The sequence below is a fragment of the Bison bison genome, unplaced genomic scaffold (assembly GCF_000754665.1).
Source record: "Bison bison bison isolate TAMUID 2011002044 unplaced genomic scaffold, Bison_UMD1.0 scf7180017864190, whole genome shotgun sequence".
Lineage (NCBI taxonomy): Eukaryota > Metazoa > Chordata > Mammalia > Artiodactyla > Bovidae > Bison > Bison bison.
Window position 1 is genome coordinate 1,942,843 of NW_011494762.1, and position 21,196 is coordinate 1,964,038.

The following is a 21,196-nucleotide window of genomic DNA, read 5'->3' on the forward strand; positions in this document are numbered from 1 at the left end:
TGCTGCGATTCATGGGGTCGCAAAGAGTCAGACATGACTGAACGACTGATCTGATCTGATCTGATCTGAGGAGCCTGACGGGCTACAATCCATGGGGTCTCAAAGAGTCAGACGTGACTGAGCAACTAACACACACTTACTAGCATGGGAGATGAGTGCAGTTTTCTGGTGTTTGAACATTTTTTTAGTACTTCCCTTCTTGAGGATTGGGATGAGCATTGACCTTTTCCAGCCCTGTGGCCACTGCCGGGTTTTCCAAATTTGCTGACATACTGAGTACAGCAGTTTAATAGCATCATCATTTAGGATTTTAAATAGCTGTGCTGGAATTCCATCACGTCCACTGACTTTATTGGCAGCAGTGTCTCCCTAAGGCCCACTTGACTTCACGTTCCAACATGTCTGACTCTGAGTGAGAGACTGCACTGTCGTGGTTATCCGGATCATTAAGAACTTTTTTGTACAGTTGTTTTGTGTATTCGTTCACGGTTCACTTATTGCTGAAGCCTGGCCTGGAGAATTTGAGCGTTACTTTACTAGCGTGTGCGATGAGTGGAGTTGTGCGGTAGTTTGAGCATTCTTTGGCATTGCCTTTCTTTGGGATTGGAATGAAAACTGACCTTTTCCAGTCCTTTGGCCTCTGCTGAGTTTTCCAAATTTGCTGGCATATTGAGTGCAGCACTTTCACAGCATCATCTTTTAGGATTGGAAATAGCTCAACTGGAATTCCATCACCTCCACTAGCTTTGTTCTTAGTGATGCTTCGTAAGGCCCACTTGACTTTGCATTCCAGGATGTCTTGCTCTGGGTTGGTGATCACACCATTGTGATTATCTGGGTTGTGAAGATCTTTTTGTATAGTTCTTCTGTGTATTCTTGCCACCTCTTCTTAATATCTTCTGCTTCTGTTAGGTCCATACCATTTCTGTCCTTTATTGTGCCCATCTTTGCATGAAAAATTCCCTTGGTATCTCTGATTATCTTGAAGAGATCTCTAGTCTTTCCCATTCTATTGTTTTCCTCTATTTCTTTGCACTCATCACTGAGGAAGGCTTTCTAATCTCTCCTTGCTATTCTTTGGAACTCTGCATTCAAATGGGTATATCTTTCCTTTTCTCCTTTGCCTTTCACTTCTCCTCTTTTCTCAGCTATTTGTAAGGCCTCCTCAGACAGCCATTTTGCCTTTTGGCATTGCTTTTCCTTGGGGATGGTCTTGATCCCTGCCTCCTGTATAATGTCTCCAACCTCTGTTCATAGTTCTTCAGGCACTCTATCAGAAATAATCCCTTGAATCTATTTGTCACTTCCACTGTATAATCGTAAGGGATTTGATTTAGGTCATACCTGAATGGTCTAGTGGTTTTCCCTACTTTCTTCAATTTAAGTCTGAATGTGGCAATCAGGAGTTCATGGTCTGTGCCACAGTCAGCTCCCAGTCTTGTTTTTGCTGACTCTATGTAACTTCTCCATCTTTGGCTGCAAAGAATATAATCAGTATGATTTTGGTATTGACCGTCTGAGGATGTCCATGTGTAGAGTCTTCTCTTGTGTTGTTGGAATAGGGTGTTTGCTATGACAAGTGCGTTCTCTTGGCAAAACTCTATTAGCCTTTGCCCTGCTTCATTCTGTACTGCAAGGCCAAATTTGCCTTTTACTCCAGGTGTTTCTTGACTTCCTACTTTTGCATTCCAGTCCCTTATAATGAAAAGGACATCTTTTTTGGGTGTTAGTTCTAGAAGGTCTTGTAGGTCTTTATAGAACCATTCATCTTCGGCTTCTTCAGTGTTACTGGTTGGGGCATAGACTTGGATTACTGTGATATTGAATGGTTTGCCTTGGAAACAAACAGAGATCATTCTATTATTTTTGCAATTGCGTCCAAGTACTACCTTTCAGACTCTCTTGTTGACTATGATGGCCACTCCATTTCTTGTAAGTGTTTCTTGCCCACAGTAGTAAATGTAATGGTCATCTGAGTTAAATTCACCTATTGCAATCCATTTTAGTTTGCTGATTCCTAAAATGTTGATGTTCACTGTTGCCATTTCCTCTTTGTCCACTTCCAGTTTGCCTTGATTCATGGACCTAACATTCCAGGTTCCTATGCATTATTGCTTTTTACAGCATTGGACTTTACTTCCATCACCAGTCACATCCACAACTGGGTGGTGTTTTTGCTTTGACTCCATCTCTTCATTCTTTCTGGAGTTACTTCTCCAGTGATCTCCAGTAGCATATTGGATACTGAATGATCTGAGGAGTTCATCTTTCACTGTTGTATCTTTTTGCCTTTTCATACTGTTCATGGGGTTCTCAAGGCAAGAATACTGAAGTGGTTTGCCATTCCCTTCTCCATTGGACCATATTTTGTCAGAACTCTCCACCATGACCCGTCCGTCTTGGGTGGCCCTACACGGCATGACTCATAGTTTCATTGAGTTAGACAAGGCTGTGGTCCATGTGATCAGATTGGTTAGTTTCCTGTGATTGTGGTTTTCAGTCTGTCTGCCCTCTGATGGAGAAGGGTAAGAGGCTTATGGAAGCTTCCTGATGGGAGAGATTGACTGAGAGGAAAGTTGGGTCTTGTTCTAATGTGCAGGGCCATGTTCAATCTTGAATGCAATTTTCTGTTGATGGGTGGGGCTGTGTTCCCTCCCTGTTATTTACCTGGGCCAAACTATGGTGAAGGTAGTGAAGATACGACCTTCTTTAAAAGGTCCCATGCATGCACTGCTACATTCATTGCCCCCAGCCCTGCATCAGGCCACTGCCAACCCACGCCTCTGCCAGAGACTCCTGAACACTTACAAGCAAATCTGGGTCAGTCTCTTGTGGAGTCACTGCCCCTTTCTCCTGGGTCCTGGTACGCAGAAAGTTCTGTTTATGCCCTCCAAGAGTTTGTTTCCCAGTTCTGTGTAAGTTCTGGCAGCTCTCTGGTGGGGTTAATGGCAACCTCCTCCAAGAGGGGTTAAGTCATACCGAAGTCTGCTGCACCCAGAGCCCCTGCCCCTGCGGTAGTCCACTGCTCACCCACACCTCCACGGGAGCCATTCAAACGGTTCTGTCTCATCTCTGTGGGATCTCTGGGTCCTGGTGTACGCAAGGTTTGTCTGAGCCCTCTGAGCGTTTCTGGCAGGTATGGGGTTTGATTCTAGATGCACTTTAGCCCCTCCTGCCGTCTTGCTGGAGCTTCTCCTTTGTTCTTAGACATTGTTTGTTTAGTAACTTTTTGAAACTAATTCTGTGAAGTCTATATTCTTTGTTGTGTGTGCTTTCTGGTTAGTGGTCAACTAATGATTGAACTGAAGTTTCCTTAAATGCCTTCGCCCAGTCTTTGTCAAGGGATTCTGTGTGCAGTTTGGAACACACCTTCAATGTTGAATCAGGTTGTTGACAATTCTTGACTTAACCTTTACATTCCGCTTGTACAGAGCTTCAAGGTCAGGTGGAGGTGAATGCTTAGACTCTCTCAGGTCCTTACTAAACATGGCCGTGAGCATGAGCATGACCATCTAGGTTCCCCGATATCCTTGAGTTTTTCTAAGCACCTATGGACATCTCATTCCTTAGCTTTTCCAACTAAGTTTTTTGGGTAGCCTGTTATTTGCCTTAACTGTTGTAGACTGCCTCAGGCAGCCATCAAATTAATCAGTTACCTCTAATTGTCTTTGATAGGTGTTTCTGAGGATGGGGAGTAGGAGCATGCAAGACTTTTTGCATTAAGGAGCTCAGAATCAGGTCAAAGGTCAAAGAACGAGTGTTTCCAGTGGCTGTCAGGCTGCTGGTTTCACTCTGATTGCAAGTTGTTGGTAGTGGGGATGGGAGGTCGGGAAAAGCCAAGTTAAAATACCGCAAAGCTCATTGTTGTTTTTCTTGAGTACATACTCCCCTTATTGCTACAAGCCTGTGGTTAATTTCCAGAGTTCTAACGATTTGTGCCTTTTTGCTTTGGTGCTTTGATGGGAGACTTTTTGGAGCTCCTTTCTCCACTGTTTCTGCTGACATTACTTCTGCTCTTCCTTTTGAGAAGACTTAACGCATTGGAGAAGGAAATGGCAACCCACTCCAGTGTTCTTGCTAGGAGGATCCCAGGGACGGGGGAGCCTGCTGGGCTGCCATCTGTGGGGTCGCACAGAGTCAGACACGACTGAAGTGACTTAGCAGCAGCAGCAATGCTTATTCAAATTCCTGTTTCTTTGTGTCTGACCAGTTTTAAGTGAAGTTTAAGTTCTTCAGCTCTGTTGTGACATTTCATAATGATGTGACCTGAAGTGGCCTTTTTGTACCCATTGAGCTGGGACTTTTAGAATTTCCACTGTTTCCTTGGTACTTTCTTCTTTTCTGTTTATTTTTCTGATAGTTATATTTCAAAAATTCTGGGCTTCATGAAATGGCCCTCTAATTTATTCTTATCTTTTCCTCTTATTTTTATGTCTTTAACTTTTCATTCTACTCTGAGATTTCTTGACTTTGAATTCCCAACTCTTACTAAATTTTTATTTCTATTATTATAAATTTCCCAGGAACTATTATTTTTATTATCTTTTCATAGCATTCTGTCCTGGTTTCTTCTTTTATCACTCTGAGGATAGTAATACTAGTTGCTTTTTAAAAAATTAATATGCCTCAGCTCTCTCGACTAGTTCCTCTGAACTTTTTTCTATTTATCCCTCTTGGCTATTCATATAAAAGAATGGATCACAAATAAATATATGGCAGTATCATCTGTTAGCTAAAAAACTAATATGAATATGTCACTTTTTTCCAGTCCAGATGTTAATATGTGTATATTTTTTGGTTAGTTATGTGTCAACTACTTGCCCATTAAGGTTTATTTGATTCAAAATAAGCCGCCTGTCTTCTGCTTTGGGACAACAGCTATGCTACAGCATGGTCTTTCTCATACCTTTTTCTGCTTCTGTTTCATGTGCTTTAGCATGCTGGTCTGCAGTTGCGTTCCATTACTTGTGGTCATCCATCACTGCATGGATCAGTATTCACTGAGCTCTTAGGCTCTCAGAGACTCATTCTGTGCTGGTAGACAGGCTTTGCTAAGGGAGTCTGCCTGTTTGCTGTAAAGAAATGTTCATGATAACCCAGCAGTGACACTCCTAGATATATACCCGCAAAGCTTGAAAACAGGTATTTAAGCAGTGAGTATTCATAGTAACATTATTCACAACAGCCAAGAGCTAAAAACAACCCAGATGTTCATCAGCTGAATAATAAATCAACAAAAATGTGGTATATAGTGGAATATTATTTGCCCATAAAAGGAGTGAGGTATTGGTGCATGCTACAACGTGAATGCTGCAACATTAAAAATATGTCGAGTTAAAAAAAAACTAAACACAAAAGGCCGCACATTATATATGATTTCATTTATATGAAATGTCCAGAACAGACAAATATATAAGGACAAGAAATACATCAGTGGTTACTTAGTGTAACCAATAACGAGTCCCGGGTTTCTTTTTGAGGTAATGAAAATATTCTAAAATTGACTGGAGAAATGGTTGCACATACGTATGAATGCGGGCATACCTTGCCTTGTTTTACTTGATTGTGCTTTGCAGATACTGCATTTTTTACAAATGGAAGGTTTGTGGCAACCCTGCATTGACCAAGCCTGTCAGTGTCGTTTTAACCAGCAGCATCTGCTCATTTCATTTCTCTGTGTCACATTTTGGCGATTCTTGCAATATTTCAAACTTTCTCATTATCATGTTTGTTATAGTGATCAATGATCTTTGATATTACTCTAATTGGTTTTTTGTTTTTTATTTTTAAATTAATGGATATGTACATTTTTTAGGCCTAATGCTTTGCACACTTAATAGACTACAGTATAAATGTAAACATAACTTTTATAGGTACTGGGAAACCAAAAAATTCAAATGAATAGCTTTATTGCAATATTTGCTTTTTTGTGGTGTCTGGAACTGAACTTGCACTATCTCAGAAGTATGCCTGTTTGTTAAAAAGCCACGGAGTTGTACACTGTTTTGAAAATTTCATTGTTTATGTATATTTGGCTGTGCTGAGTCTTAATTGCAGCACATGGCATGCAAACTGTTAGCTGTGGCATTTGGGATCTAGTTCCCTGGCCAGGAATTGAACCCAGGCCCCCTGCATTGGGAGCGTAGACTCTTAGCCACTGGCCCACCAGGGAAGCCCCTGAGTAGTACACTTTAAACGGGTGGATAGTATGGTATGTGAATTATATTTTCATCAAGCTGTTTTAAAAAAGCAAAGCTCATAAGGGTCTTAAACAGACTGTTCCAGAAGTGTTTGTAAATGGTCTTAGCTGCATTAGGCTCTACCTCTTCAAATCCAGTTTGCATGACTCATCTACCCTTGTTAGCTCTTTATATAGAGCTTTGAACCCCATCACTTACTGTAGACTTTCAGGATCAAAGCCTGGAATTTTTTTCCCCATTCTTTTCGCTGTTCAAATTACTGACATTTTTAACTTATTATGCCTCTGCTAAGTTAGAATTTTTTTTTCTAACTTACAAGTCTAACTGCTCTTTCAGACTTGGTGTTTGGTCCATTTGCAGTAAGTGACATAAGTATTAGCACCACATATCTGATAAATTAAAACTTACACATCTTGGTTCATTCACTGTTGGCAATTTTTTTTTTACACACCTGACCTTGAAAAAGCTGTTGTATAAGAAACTTCGGGAGCTATGGGTGAGTTCAAGGTTAGTAAATTTCCTGCCTTCAGAACTGTCATCAGGTTAGTAATGATTCATTTCCCTTGGACCTGAAAATCCACATACATTAGCCAGGGAGCCTAGTGTTATGAGAAACAGGACATTAGGGATGGCAGGTCTCGGTTGGATGACATTGAGAAGTGGTGGTTTCATGCACCAAGGAGAAAACTTTAAAAGTAATCGGCCAACTTCTCTTCCTCCGCCTTCCTGTTGACATGACTCCACACCACCCTCCACTTTCACAATCTCTTCCCTTTCGCTTGGCATAGTCTTGTGTTTCTATGATTCTCACATTTTTCTTCAAATAGTCTTCAGAGGTTTTTAAATTTCCACATCTCTTTTACAATATATTTGTCATCAGAGTGCCGTTCTTGTCTTGAAGATACACAGACCAAATGTCTGTCTCTCTATTTCTCCCTCCTTCCCTTTTCCCCAAAGAACTCAGGTTCTCTGGTATAAGATCTGTTAACAAGTTTTGTGGAAACACCTTTGACCACTTTAAAAACTGGCCCCAGGTTTGGTTGCAATGTATTATTACATTTTTGGCTACAGAGCAAAAGCAGTTACCTTTATCATTCTTTAACTATGCTCCTATGGCTTAGATGACCCCTTTACTTCTAATGAGATGACACTTTTCAAAGGCCCCTTTGGCCTTTCTGTTCCACTCTGCTTTTGTCCTACTGTCCCATGGCTAGAAATCACTTCTTGTGTCGTATCTGCTGGATTGCTGTACTGCTTCTGGCCAGAAGGTTAAGGAAAATCGCTAAGTATTTATTGAACTGTACCTTCTTATCTTAGTATCTATTCTAATTTGTTTTTTATTTAATATTTGTAGAACCACGCTTCTGATTCATGTTACCAATAAATATGTAGCAGAGCATTAAATTGAAGGATGAATAATTAACAAATTGATGCATTTCAGAAAATACCCAGAGCCCTTTATTCACCTTACTAAAATAAAGCTCTTCACATGGCTTTGAATTCATAGCCAAGAACAATTTCAAGCATAATGCTACATACAAGTTCCTAATAATGTTCTTGTGTATTTTTATACTGTAATTATCTAATTATAGACATATCAGAGGCAAGTCTTCAAATGGCATTTCAAAGCAGATTTTTATTTTAAAAATTAAAATATCTGTGAATTTCTGTTGTGAGAGTAATATATATGTGTGTGTGTATGTACACACACACACAGTTTTTTGACTCAACTGACATGAGTTTGAGCAAGCTCCGGGAGTTGGTAATGGACAGGGAAGCCTGGTGTGCTGCAGTCAATGGGGTTGCAAAGAGTTGGACACAACTGAGCAAGTGACTGAGCTGAACTGAAAGTTTTTGAGACTATAAAAACTCAACTATATGTTGTTAGTGAGCAACTAACACTATAAGCCATTCAAATTGACTTTTTATTATATATAATTCAGTATGGTTTTTATCTATATGTCAATACGTTAAAAGCAGGTTTGTTTGAATATCACAACCATGTTAATATTATAGATAGTAGAATCAATTTAGATTTTGTGACTAGAAAATGGCTATAGTAGATTAGAAGATAAAGCTATACAATGTGTTGTTGCTGTGTGGTTGCGAAGTCATGTCCAGCACTTTGTGATCCCATGGACTGCAGCACGCCAGGTTCCTCTGTCCTCCACTGTCTCCTGGAGTTTGCTCAAGTTCATGTCCATTGAGTTGGTGATGCCATCCAATCATCTCATCATCTGCCTCCCCCTTCTCCTGTCCTCAGTCTTTCTGAGCACCCATATCTTTTTCTGAGTTGACTCTTCGTCTCAGGTGGCCAAAGTATTGGCGCTTCAGCACCAGTCCTTCCAGTGAATATTCAGGGTTGATTTCCTTTAGGAATGATTGGCTTGATCTCCTTGCAGTCCAAAAGACTCTCAAGACAAGCTAGGAAAATATGTTCCATGTTAATTGAAGAAAAACCTAATGAAGACAATCTGTAAATAAATTACCAAATTCAGTATAGCATATGATTTGAGTTGGAAAAGAATATAAGAACAATACAAAGAACTATGTCCTTTATAACTTACCAGAAAGTTGTCTGGGAGACTATGCTGTGAAATTACTTGTAGATGAGACTCTTAAAACACAATGAAATGGTCCTATTTTTTCCTCCCTGAAAATGAAAATTGTATTTTTTTTTTTTACCATAATAGAAATAATTGTGGAAAAAAATTAAGAAACTAAAGCCCCCAAAGAAGAAAATCACTTATAATTCCATTAAAATAGAATTATATTTCAATATAGACTTCTGTAATTTTTATGGAATTAGAATGTTATAAATGCTTCTCCATCTTTTTGCTACTTAACAATATTTTATGACCATCCCATGCCAATACATACTAATATTTAATGGCAAAATAGTATTCTATTTTAGAATGTATATTAGTTTGCTTAAATAGCCTGTTTAGGTGGTAATCCAGTTTTAGCTGTTCTACACAGTGCTATGATGGATATTCTCATACATACTTTGCATGCTTTTCTCATAATTTTCTTAAGATAAGCATTAAGGGTCAAAGGGTACATGCATGTTTAATCAGATTGCCAAACTGCCTGCCAGAGAGGAATTACAAATTTGTTGTTATCCAAGATAAGCTAAACCTCTTCCTCATTGTGTGCTGCATCATTAGTGTACTGCAGGAATTACACAAAACCACCGCATTGAAAGCAGGCTTCACGGGGGTCTCGGTGGTAGAGCATCCGCCTGCCAACCCAGGAGTCAAAAGAGATGCGGGTTTGATCCCTGGGCTGGGAAGATCCCCTGGAGAAGGAAATGGTAACCCACTCCAGTATTCTTACCCAGAGAAGCCCATGGACAGGGAAGCCTGGCAAGCTACAGTCCATGGGGTTGCAAAAGAGTCAAACATGATTTAGTCACTAAACAACAGCATTGAAAATCTATATCGCAGTGGAGTTCTTTATATCTTAAAGTTCCATGTATTAGAGGGATTAAGTCCAGCAGTGGGGGAAATGTTTATGTTTGTAACTTGGATCGCATGGTATTCATTTTGAAAAGCAGGGCTCGTCAGCCACAGTTAAATGGTGACACAGCATGAATGGGTATTTTGCTGTTTCTGGGACTTGGTCCGAGGGCATAATCCTCTCTCTCCCTAGATGAGTGACCGAGGAGGTGGTGTTCCTCTGAGGAAAATCGACCGACTCTTTAACTACATGTACTCCACTGCACCCCGGCCTCGTGTCGAGACGTCCCGAGCAGTGCCCCTGGTATGTGATCAAAAAGCTGTGAAGTGGGTTTGTGTGACTTGCCAAAAAAGAGGTTACCACATAAATCAGTTAAGCCATTGTGTGGGGTTCACAAACAGGATGAAGGAAAGCTATTAGAGAAAAACAGCAACAACACCTTCCCCTAAATTTATAGTTTTTGAAATAATTTTTTTAAAAATGATGAGTTTTAGAGTTCTTATTGCCAAGCTTGATAGTGGTGTGTCAGTAGTTTCCATGTGGTAAACCACATTTTGATAAACTGTTATTAATGTGAAGTCTAAATTACTAGCTGTACTAGTATCTGGTCAACACTGATTGACTCTCTAGTAATTTTTTTTCCCCTCAAGTACTTGTAATTAGAAAGACTACATATTTGAGGCTCAGAAGTGATACTAGAGTTCTAATCAATTTAACCACCTGTGGCTCAAATAACAGTTGTGTTGATGGCTTAAAAAAAAAAAATCAGTCACCTCTTTTCAGGTTAATAAGATTAGCTTTTGAATGGACTCAGTCCTGGTCCTCCAGGCCCAGAAAAGTGCTTTGCCAAATCTCTCACCCAAATCTCTCGTTGCTTGAGGCTTTGAAGGTTCTCTGGCGCATACCCTGGGCTTATTTTGTAGCGTGATGAAAAACAGTCTAAGATGGGTTTATTTTAGACTCTTTCCTAGGAAGTCACTGCAAGGACTTCATTCAAACTGCACAGCACATTCTAGTTAAACAGCACAGATTCTGTAGCTATAGCTGCAATACGGTTCATGTCTTACCAAACCTTTTAAATGATTGCTCTAGTTGAGATATGGGTAGGCATCCATGTGCCCGAGGACAGAAAAGGTCAAATAAACTTGAGTATCTTCTTAGATTCCAATTTTACTGTAAGTGGAGAAAAGGGATATGCTCCTTTTGTAATAAACAAATTTTGTAGAATTTTTGTGGAGAGCAGCATAGCGTACTCATCCAGACTCTAAACTGTTCCATTCTCAGCTCTACCACACCCTAGCTGTTCAGCCTTGGGAATAGTATTGACCCTTCAGTACCACAATTTCCCCAGCCTTGAAGATTGAATTATTGTGAAGATTGAGTTAATATATGTAAACACATTTTTTAATAGTACCTGGCGTGTAGTAAATGCTGTGTAAGAGTTGTTTAGGATGCAAGATTTATGTGAATTTTTAAGAAAAACAGGAGGGTTGACATGACACAGGCTGCCCACACACCTTCACAGCCTTCCCGAGGGTAAGCCTGTGGTGGTTGAGCTTTCACAGAGCTATTATGACCCCTGCTATTATGACCCCTTTGTAAGGGGACCAGTAAACAAGCACTGGGGCAGCCATCCGGTCATGCTGATTACTGAGCTGCCTTCATGTGGGTGCCTTCAGGTGCGCATCTGCAGGGACGGAATGTCTTCATGCCGTAAACTGTTCAAAGAGGACTATCCACATTTCCCTCTTCCTCGTCAGTTATCCAGTTTTGTTCTTTCCAAGTCTCTGACCAGCCAGCCCATTTGCCGCTGCCCATGGGCCATGTAGGTGTTCCAGTTCGATTTCCACCCACTGGTAGGATTTGCTCTCAGTCCTGTCTTTTGGGCTTGGCCCCGAGAGAGGCTGTGGTGACAGGGCAGTCCATGTTTGGCTGGTGGGGGACACTGTGCAGACCCAGCAGTGGGCCAAGCCCACGATGTTAGTTAGCATTAGTTAAAGAAAGTTAGTTTCTTCTAACTACTTACAGGGAAGCCTGAGGGCTCCACAGGCGTGTAGCTGAGGGAGAGGCAGTGATGAAGTAGATTGGGTACTACGGGATCCTGAGCCACCTGCTCGTGCAGAAGTGGAACCAGTTAATGTACCCATCAGAGTCTCACTTGGAAAGAGATAGTTCAAATTATGATAATTCATGAAAGGCTTATCTATAAAGAGACAAATTACAGAAAGAGGGATGGGATAGTACAGGAATCCAGGCTAGCAGCAGCAGAGCTGTCACCACCTGACTCAGGGAAGACAAGTCAGCAGAACCCGGAAGGGAGTGTTAGAGAGCAGCTGCTTACTCCCCAGGGCCTAGCCCGCCCAGGAGCAAGGGATGATGACCCTGAATGGCTCCCTGCAGACTCCTGCTGGGCTCCCCATCGGCTAGACACATAAGCAGAGGCCACAGAAGTCTGCTCCTGTCAACTCAAGCCAGCCTCCCAGGACAAGGGGAAATGTGGAGAATGGGTAGTTTATTTGGAGGGGCAAACTGAAACTCTGGTTTAAAAAGTCAAGTAAAAAACGATGGCAGTAGGTAAGGCCAGAGCCTGGATTTGTTACTAGCACCGATTCCTGAATCAACATACACTCTTCACTAAACTATTATATGAAATATCATTAAACAACTAAGTTGGTGATAAAAAAAATTTTTTTTTTTTTACACTTATCCAAATGTTCTGCTTCATATTAAAGAACTGATAGGATTTATCCAGGTAAAGGCTATTCCGGATACAGGGAACAGAATGAGCAAAGACACAGCTTCAGCTGGACCGGAAAGTGGGAGGCACACACCTGATCTTGTTACATCTTTCGAGCTCTCTTTTAGAAGCTTGGATTTTTATCTCAAGGCAATGGGTTGGAGATGGTGAGGGTTGGTGGGTGTTGGGGTGCTTTGAAGATTTCTAAGTGGGGGAGATGACCTGTCAGTGAGTATTAAGAGAGTCGACCTATTAGGGATCTCTCCAGGTTCAGGACTCAGGCTGAGTATGGTATTCATGGTATGAAGTCGTGAGATGCATCTGTGAGGTTGCCACCAGGTCTTTCTACTCTTGCTCCTGAAAGAGAGAACATGTTTTAAATGATATTGCCGAAAGCAGTATAGGGATACTCTGGAGCAGGCCAGTAAAGAAGAGAGAAGCATCCTCTTTCTAGACCCCCACAGGTTGTTTTACAGGAAAAAGGAATTTCAAATGACCAGAGGGAAGCCATCTAATACAGTGCTCGGCTAGGCTGCAGCTTGATCACTTTCACTACTTAAGTATTAACAGGTCTTTTAGATGCAGGCCCTGATAGCCCTGGGATACTCCAGTAGCATTATTTTAATTAGAGAAGTATTTCAGTGTGTGGCTTTCTGAATAAAATTTCATTTTTTCTCAAACAGGCTGGTTTTGGTTATGGATTGCCCATATCACGCCTTTATGCGCAGTATTTCCAAGGAGATCTAAAGCTCTATTCCCTAGAGGGCTATGGGACAGATGCAGTCATTTACATTAAGGTAAAGACCATAGTCTTCTGGACTTAATGGTACTTCTGGGACTTTTTGATTGTAAGATACCAGTATTTAACTGTAATGAGACTTTCTTCTACCTCATGCTATTAAAATACAAACATCTGTGTTTTCTCTTTTTTTTAAACAAGGATCTCATCTGTTTTGACAATGATCTCTTTGTGGAAAAGAAATGCCCTTACCCATAGTGATCAGGACTATGATTGTTAGTAGAAGAAAAACTGGGTTAAAGTGGGCAGTCAAAAAGTTATGTTAAAATTAAATTTGGATCGCTTCTCGGCCTTTTGGCTAAGATCAAGTGTAGTATCTGTTCTTATCAGTTTAATATCTGATACGTCCTCTATCCGAGGACACAGAAAAAAAAAATAAATAAATAAAATTAAATTTGTAGTTTAAGATACATGAATGGACGTTGATTGACCAGTCTTTGATATACTTGCTAAGGTCTTTCATTTGCATATGGATCTTCAGATTGAAGTTTTAATTTCTTTCTTACAGAAGCTATACCTACAGTACATTGTTTTGGTTTCTTTAATCAAAGAAACAGCCAAGTGCATAATCATTACTGATTTTTATGCAGTTCTTACAGTTGTCTTCTCTTTTTTGACAGCAGTTTTTATATAACTTTCCTTCACGAGTCTTTATGAAACGTCATCTTAGTTTTCAGAGAACCTTCCCCCCACACCACCCCTACATTTTTGTGTGCTTTGTTAAAAGCAATATTTAGATTAAATTACAGGGACAGATTTAAATATACTAACAAATTTAGGAACAATGACAGGGGACCCTTGGTAGGCATATAGCTCACCTGGTGGAGGCAGACTTACCTGGGATGTTCCATGTGTTTATATGACACATCAGTGTCTATTACAGGGACAGAAGGCCCTCAGCCCCACCAGCGTGCTGCATTGGTTCAGCCGCGGACTGGTGGAGGTGCCTCCGTTTTTAGTGACTCTAGTTACTCTTATTCTGGCCACTAGATGGCACCTATTTGATAGGAAATGCTGAAGACTACATTAGAAAAAGTAAATTTGTCTGAAAATGTTGTTCTTTGAAGATAAAAGTTTTCTTTCTTAACCATCTCAGTTGTGAGGAACTTAAAAATACTGCCTTCATGTTGCCTTTTTTATCATCAAATATAGTGTTTTTATTTGTTTTGTTATAGATCAAGGGGTTATGGCAGTTCTGGCATAAAAAAAATATAAGTATAGGTGAAAGATTTTTAGCTCCATTTTGGAAAAAAATAGAATACAGGAGGTCTTACAGAATAATTAAAAATATTCTGTGTAATATTTTTATTATTTCCTCAGGTAAGAAAGGAGGATCTTGAGGCTGCGGGTGTATGGGGTTTGCCCGCAGCTGATTAGCTAATGTGACAGAACTTGGGAAAAGATCTTTGACCTATTACTCCTTAATTATGCATTTTATGAGAAGCAATAGGATATGCCAGTGGATGATTTGTATTAGTTCAGTGTGTTACAATTTTTTAGCTTAAAATTACACTTTTCTTGTAGTGATGAAATATTTTAAAATCCTCTGAATCAAAATGTTTGCTTTGTTTCCTAAATGAAACATTTGTACAACTGACATAAATTTGATATTTTTATATATGAAACAACCCCCCCAACACACAGAATTAAATATTAAATTAAAATATCCTTCCTTACCATTGCTGGAATTAAACTTCTAGTTTAATATTTTCTGCATCTTAGGGAATACCTTTTGCTTAAAGTTGAAATCTTAACAACATATCCTAATTTGAAGATAATGAGGAACATAGTTTATCTCAGTGATACACAGGAAGCCGAAATAGAACAGTGACTTAATGGCGATAATGTTGGAAACATGAAATTACAGTCTGCCCTCTATATCCCCGAGTTCTGCACCCATAGATCCAAGCATGAATCAAAAATATTTGAAGAAAAAAAATACCAGAACGTTGCAAAAAGCAAAACTTGCTTTTCTTGCACATCAGCAACTATTTACATATTTATTGTATTTGTATAGCATTTACATTGTATTAGCTATTGTAGTTAATCTTGAGGTGATTTAAAGTCTGCAGGAGGGTGTGTGTAGATGACATGCAGATACTGCAGCATTTTATATACGGGACTTGAGCATCGGCAGATTCTGGTACCCAGCGGGGTTGGGCGTGATGCCGAGGGTCAGCTGTGCACGATGTGGAAATCACATATGCTATGACTAAAATCGGTGACTTTAATGGTAGGAAAAGACACAGGCTCAAGCCCAGATTTCATTAAGTGCTTTTACATTACATATATTAAGGTACCTGTGTGAAGTTTTGTGCTTTTACACTTAACTGACTTTTTAAAGTTCTGTTGAAAATGAACTTCTGTTGATCAGATTTTATAAGAATGTCTATTACACTGTGTAAAACTCAAAACCAGCAACTTCTAGGCTGGTTAGAGAATACTGCATGCAATAAACTCAACATGCACGCTAAGCAGTTGCCATAAGCTTTTAGTAAGTAACACGTTTCAGATGTGTGCTCTAGTTTAAAATGTATGTAGATAGTTTTATGATTGATAAAATACAAATCCAATATAGAGTATGGTTTAATTTGTAGTAAAACTTTTTGCCATTGTAGATTTTTCTCAAATAATAGATTCCCCAAAAAGTGCCTGACTTAGTTCCTGCTTTTCCTCCCAGGCTCTGTCAACAGAATCGATAGAAAGACTCCCGGTGTATAACAAAGCGGCCTGGAAGCATTACAACACCAACCACGAGGCTGACGACTGGTGCGTCCCCAGCAGAGAGCCAAAAGACATGACGACATTCCGCAGTGCCTAGACGCGCTGGGACCCCTGGGAAAATCCGGATGTGGCTTTTTATTAAATTTGGGAGGGTTGGTATCAGAACTACGTTATACCAAATACTTCATGCGTCGTGTTCGCAGTTAACTATTTGGATAGGTAGCATAGGTGGAAGATTAATTTCATTTACACTTGTTGAATCTCGTAAAGGACGAAGTTGTACCTATTTTACACCTATATTTTCACAATTAACTGAACATATTTTTAAGCAACAGTAGTTTTGGTCAACTTTCTCTTTACGATAGACTTCAGAAGCGTGAAAGTCTGCATTTCTACAGGAAGCTGTATGGTTGTTTTTTTAAAAATACTTTTATGTCTGCTAGAAACAGTTCCTTAATACTGAGTAGCCGGTTAGCCATCTTTCTGTTTTAGAGGAGTTCTGCCAGATTTTATTTAGTAACGACAAATGCGATACGAATGATCCTCAGACTGCGATTAAGGCAGCAAAAAGGCACCCTGTAAGTGTACAGCCAGCCACCTTTCAGCATCTACATGCATTGTCTTCACTCTGAAGTTAATTCATCATTTTTTAATTTTATTGCAAAGGATTGTAATGACTAGTTTCCTACGGAGTTAAGCCAAGATCATGGGCAGCCTACTTTGAATGTGCTTATGATTAATGCAGTGGGAAATTTTTGTACTAAAAACAACCAGCTGCTAAAATTCTAGATTGAATTTAAGAAATTGAGGGCAGAACATTGAGTCCTAGAAACTATACTAATGATTGTTGAGATTACCTGGGGGAGCTTTTGAGAAGGTTTTTCTGGGTCTTACTCTAGACATACAGAATCAGACTATAGCCGTAGCCCAGAAATCTCAATTTTTACAACACTTCCTAGATGCGTCTGTTGCCTTGCCTAGTTAGAAAATCACACTTTTAAAGTGAGTAATGAAGATACCACATTTGCTAAAGCAACAGATCTGTAGGTTTTGGTTTTCATCTATGGAAAGGTCAGACTTCTGGACTCTAAGAGACACAAAATGTTGCAATTAGAAGCATAATTAGAAGCAGGAGACAGGTTGACAACAGGAGGAGAGTCACGGAACCAAAGGTTTAAAACCATAAATGCACAAGTATTGACGAAAAACATGTTATAAAACTTATCTATCTATACTTCCTCAGGATATCTATACTTCCTCAGGAAAGAAAGTCACCTTGGGCTTATCACAAAAATCATTTGCATTCATATGGTAATTTGTAATATACAAATTTTTGGTATATCTGTATATAATGATAACTCTGTCAGGCTTAAGAAATACCAAACAGGTGGTATCACCTTCGTTTTGAGACTCAGAGTATGGCTCAAAGCTGCCCCGATAGAGTCAGGTCTCAAGCAGTATCTGCCAATCACTGTCAGCCACCTAGCCGAGGAGACCAGGATGCCGCGAGACTTAAGTTGTTAGTCTTCCCTCATCTTTTAAGCTGACAGGGAAATATATTGAGAATAAATTTTAAAGTAAGATTTTAAATGTTTAGAGAACAGCTATAATACTTAAATGGGGAAATTTATCTGGAAAATACAAGTTGAGACACCTCATTCTCCAAAGGGTTATGTAAGCTTAACAATTCTACACAAATTTGTAAATGGGAAGGGACGTTAAAGGGCTGTTAGCCCTGGACCCTCAGGTAAGAAGGAGGATCTTGAGGCTGCGGGTGTATGGGGTTTGCCCGGGGCTGATTAGCTAATGTGACCTATTACTCCTTAATTATGCATTTTATGAGAAACAATAGGATATGCCAGTGGATATTAGTTCGATGTGTTACAATTTTTTAGCTTAAAATTACACTTTTCTTGTAGTGATGAAATATTTTAAAATCCTCTGAATCAAAGTGTTTGCTTTGTTTCCTAAATGAAACATTTGTACAACTGACATAAATTTGATATTTTTATTTATGAAACAACCCCCTAACATACCCAAAGTGAAAATTTCTCTCTTTAAGAGGTAAGAAGTGGTGTTTTCAAAGGAGAAGTGAAATCTTTTCCTTTTTAGCTTCTTTTAAAGGTATAATGGTTTTTTACTTTGTTACTGTGGTTAAGGGACAGAAGATTACATACAGAAGTATTTGGGGAGGGGGTGCTTTCTCCTAGTTGGTTTTAAATTACTGTGCTAGTTTTTTAGAGTCTTACACTCTCTTTCCCACCAGCATTTAATATGATGCTTTGTAGATTTTTAAAATATACCGGAGGGTAAGAAGTGATACTAAGTGATTTTTGTAACCTGGGCATTTAATGAGTGTGCCAACATTTTTTAGGAAGAATCACAAAAAAATATTCTGCCCTATAATTAAAATATTAGCTGGCTTTAGATGTCTTCATACTTAATCACTTTCTTGCACTGTGAAGTTTTTACATGAAGATGTTGAAGTGGCAGTCTACCCTATTTTTTTTAATAAAATGTTTTGTGTATGGTAATAAATTGAAAACATGGATCAACTCTTATCCTGAAAATAAAGTGACCCAATTTAGGTTTTTAAAAATATAATTGTTTTAAAAATAAAGGTCTCTTCTCATCAAGAGTCAGCATTTTGTAAATATACAAGAAGTAGCAGGTAGGTGGCTCATACTGCCCCTCACTACGCTTGGTAGAGGAAGTGTTTTGAATTGAGATTTCCAAATTCTGATGGCAAGAGCAAGTGGTAAAGTTTGTATCGTTTGAGTTATGTTAGATTTCCATTATCCACACATCTGCAGATGACTAACTTACTACATAAATGAACATCTTCTGCCATGTGATTTTTTAAGAGGTTAAGTGAGTGTACACTTTGAATAAGTTTTCACAGCATAAGTATACAGGAAAAGGCTTAATTTAACCAGCATTGCTCTCTGTTTGTACCAGCTGTATGTGAGTCAGAATTAAACTCCTTTAATCCAAGATAGGTCCCTGTCCTGTTCCTGATTGATGGGATGAGACCATCAATCTTCCCTTCATTGTTGAAACCAACAAGTTCCATAATAGGACTGTGTACGTAAAGACCAGGGAGAAGACTTCTAGCATTATGGGCCCGTTGTGGCCTTGTGAGCAGCCAATTGGAGAGGAAGCCAAAAAACAAGTCAACCAACTTCAACTTGTACCTCCAATTACTGTGCTGTAACTGTGAAGTTCTAACAAATGAGTAATGAGAGTTGTGTTAGGCTGGTTTGCCCACAGCTTTTCTTGAAGAAACTTTTTTTCAGCATACTGTATGTGATTAATTTATGGCCCCCAAATGAATTTTCTTATAGCTAAACCCAGTGCACTTGAAAAAATGTGGTGTGAAGAACTTTATATATATCAGAAAAGAACACACCACTGGTTGGTTGGTTCTGGCATTCTTAAACTACTGCACCTTTTCTTCTACTTTGTTGTTGTTGTTGTTCTACATTTGGAGAGAAATTAGGCATATCATACCACACACTCTGCACATTCCTTCAGCAGTCATTAACCATAGGCTTCTAACAGTAAGAGACAAGCATGCCAGTTTTTGAAAATTGTGTAACATGAGATTTAGTCTGTATTCATATATGCATGTGCTTGTCAAATAGTAAATAATATATTATCATCATTATTATTACTATTAACACTTTTCCTCACTGGTGCCAATATTATAATTAGTCCAACTATATTACGTTCAGAACAGAGGTTCCATTTTAGTGGAGTTTGGAATGTGTTTCTAAGTCCTTTTATCCTGGAGCAAGATTGCCAGTTTTTGCTGCAGAACTTGTCTTGGAAAAGCTGTTATTTATACTGAGGAATAGTGGCAGCTATGTTTTACTTTGTTAGGAGATTTTTAAGCAGAACTATACAATGTTCATCCCAGTAAGGTCAACTAGAGAACTTCCATCTGAATGTTACATTCACTCAGTTAATTTTCTGCAAGTCTATGAGTCAAGACAAATCAAGACAATGTGCTACAGTTGTCACATAGAATATTGTCAGCACTTCAAAACTATAAAATTCCTATACCACAAAAAGTTTCAGGCCAATATCACCGATGAACATAGACACGAAAAGAATCAAAATACTAGCCAGTAAAAGCCAACAATGTGTTAAAAGGGTCATACACCATGATCACGTGGGCTTTATCCCAGGGGGCAGGAATTCTTCAGTACCCACAAATGAATCAGTATGGTACACCACATCAACAAACTAGAAGAATTAAAACCATATGATCATCTCAGTAGATGCAGGAAAATTTCCCAAAATTCAACACCCATCTATGATAAAACTCCAGAACATGGACATAGAGGGAACATACGTCAACATGATTAAGACCATATATGACAAACCCACAGCTAACATCATTCTCAGTGGTGTGAAGCTAAAAGCATATCCTCTGAGATCAGGAACAAGACAAGAAGGTCTGCTGTTGCCACTTTTATTCAATATAGTTTTGGAAGTCCTAGCCACAGAAATTAGGAAAAGAAAGAAAGGGACTCCAAAGTGGAAAAGAAGTAAAACTCAATTTTCATAGATGACATGATGGTATACATAGAAAATTCTAAAGATGCTAACAGGAAGCTATTAGAGCTCATCAATGAATCTGTTTGATAAAGCCAACCCTCTCTAGCTGTGGAGTGGCAAATTAAATTCTGGAGAAAAAGTTCCCTTTCATCTCAAAAAGGACCCTCAGTGACCAACCAAATAACCAGTAGGAACAATCATTAGATTGGTGATGGTTCATTTTCTGTGGTGCACAGCTGACCTTGATTATTGTTACTGGGTCCCAGTATGTCTTCACAAGGACTTGGTTAACCAATGGGAAGGTAGAGCTAAGTCCTTGTAAGCGATGCCTGTCGAACTTTAATGTACACGTGAATCACCTGGAAATCTTGGCAAAACAGATTCTCATTCAGCAGGTCTGCAATGAAGTCTGAGATTCTACATTTCTAACAAGCTTCTAGGTGATACTGATGCTGCTGACCCATAGACCACACTTTGAATAGCAAGAGTTTTAAAGCCTGTGGGATAAACTGCTCAGCATCGAAAGGACCAACTGGAGAGGTTAAACTGGTTAAGTATGAGTAGGGAGTCAGATATAGCTAGTAATTTGATTATCTTAGAGTGTTAAGGGGTAGGAGTGATCCATTCCTGATATTTGGAGTACTTAGTGGGGTATACCCATGAGCTTGAAGTCCTATTTCTATTTGTTAACTTATTTTTGGTGAAATCTCAGTT

General features: G+C 39.2%; 1 protein-coding gene across 1 annotated transcript in view; it reads left to right on the top strand.

The window, feature by feature from the left end:
- PDK1 (pyruvate dehydrogenase kinase, isozyme 1) overlaps positions 1 to 18,557 on the top strand; it is a 42,983-nt gene extending 24,426 nt beyond the window's left edge. The window contains exons 9-11 of the mRNA XM_010843827.1: positions 9,852 to 9,962; positions 13,080 to 13,193; positions 15,876 to 18,557. Of these exons, the coding sequence (XP_010842129.1) occupies positions 9,852 to 9,962; positions 13,080 to 13,193; positions 15,876 to 16,016 (366 nt within the window). The 3' untranslated portion in view covers positions 16,017 to 18,557. The remainder of the gene's footprint in view (positions 1 to 9,851; positions 9,963 to 13,079; positions 13,194 to 15,875) is intronic.
- Positions 18,558 to 21,196: the final 2,639 nt, after the last annotated feature.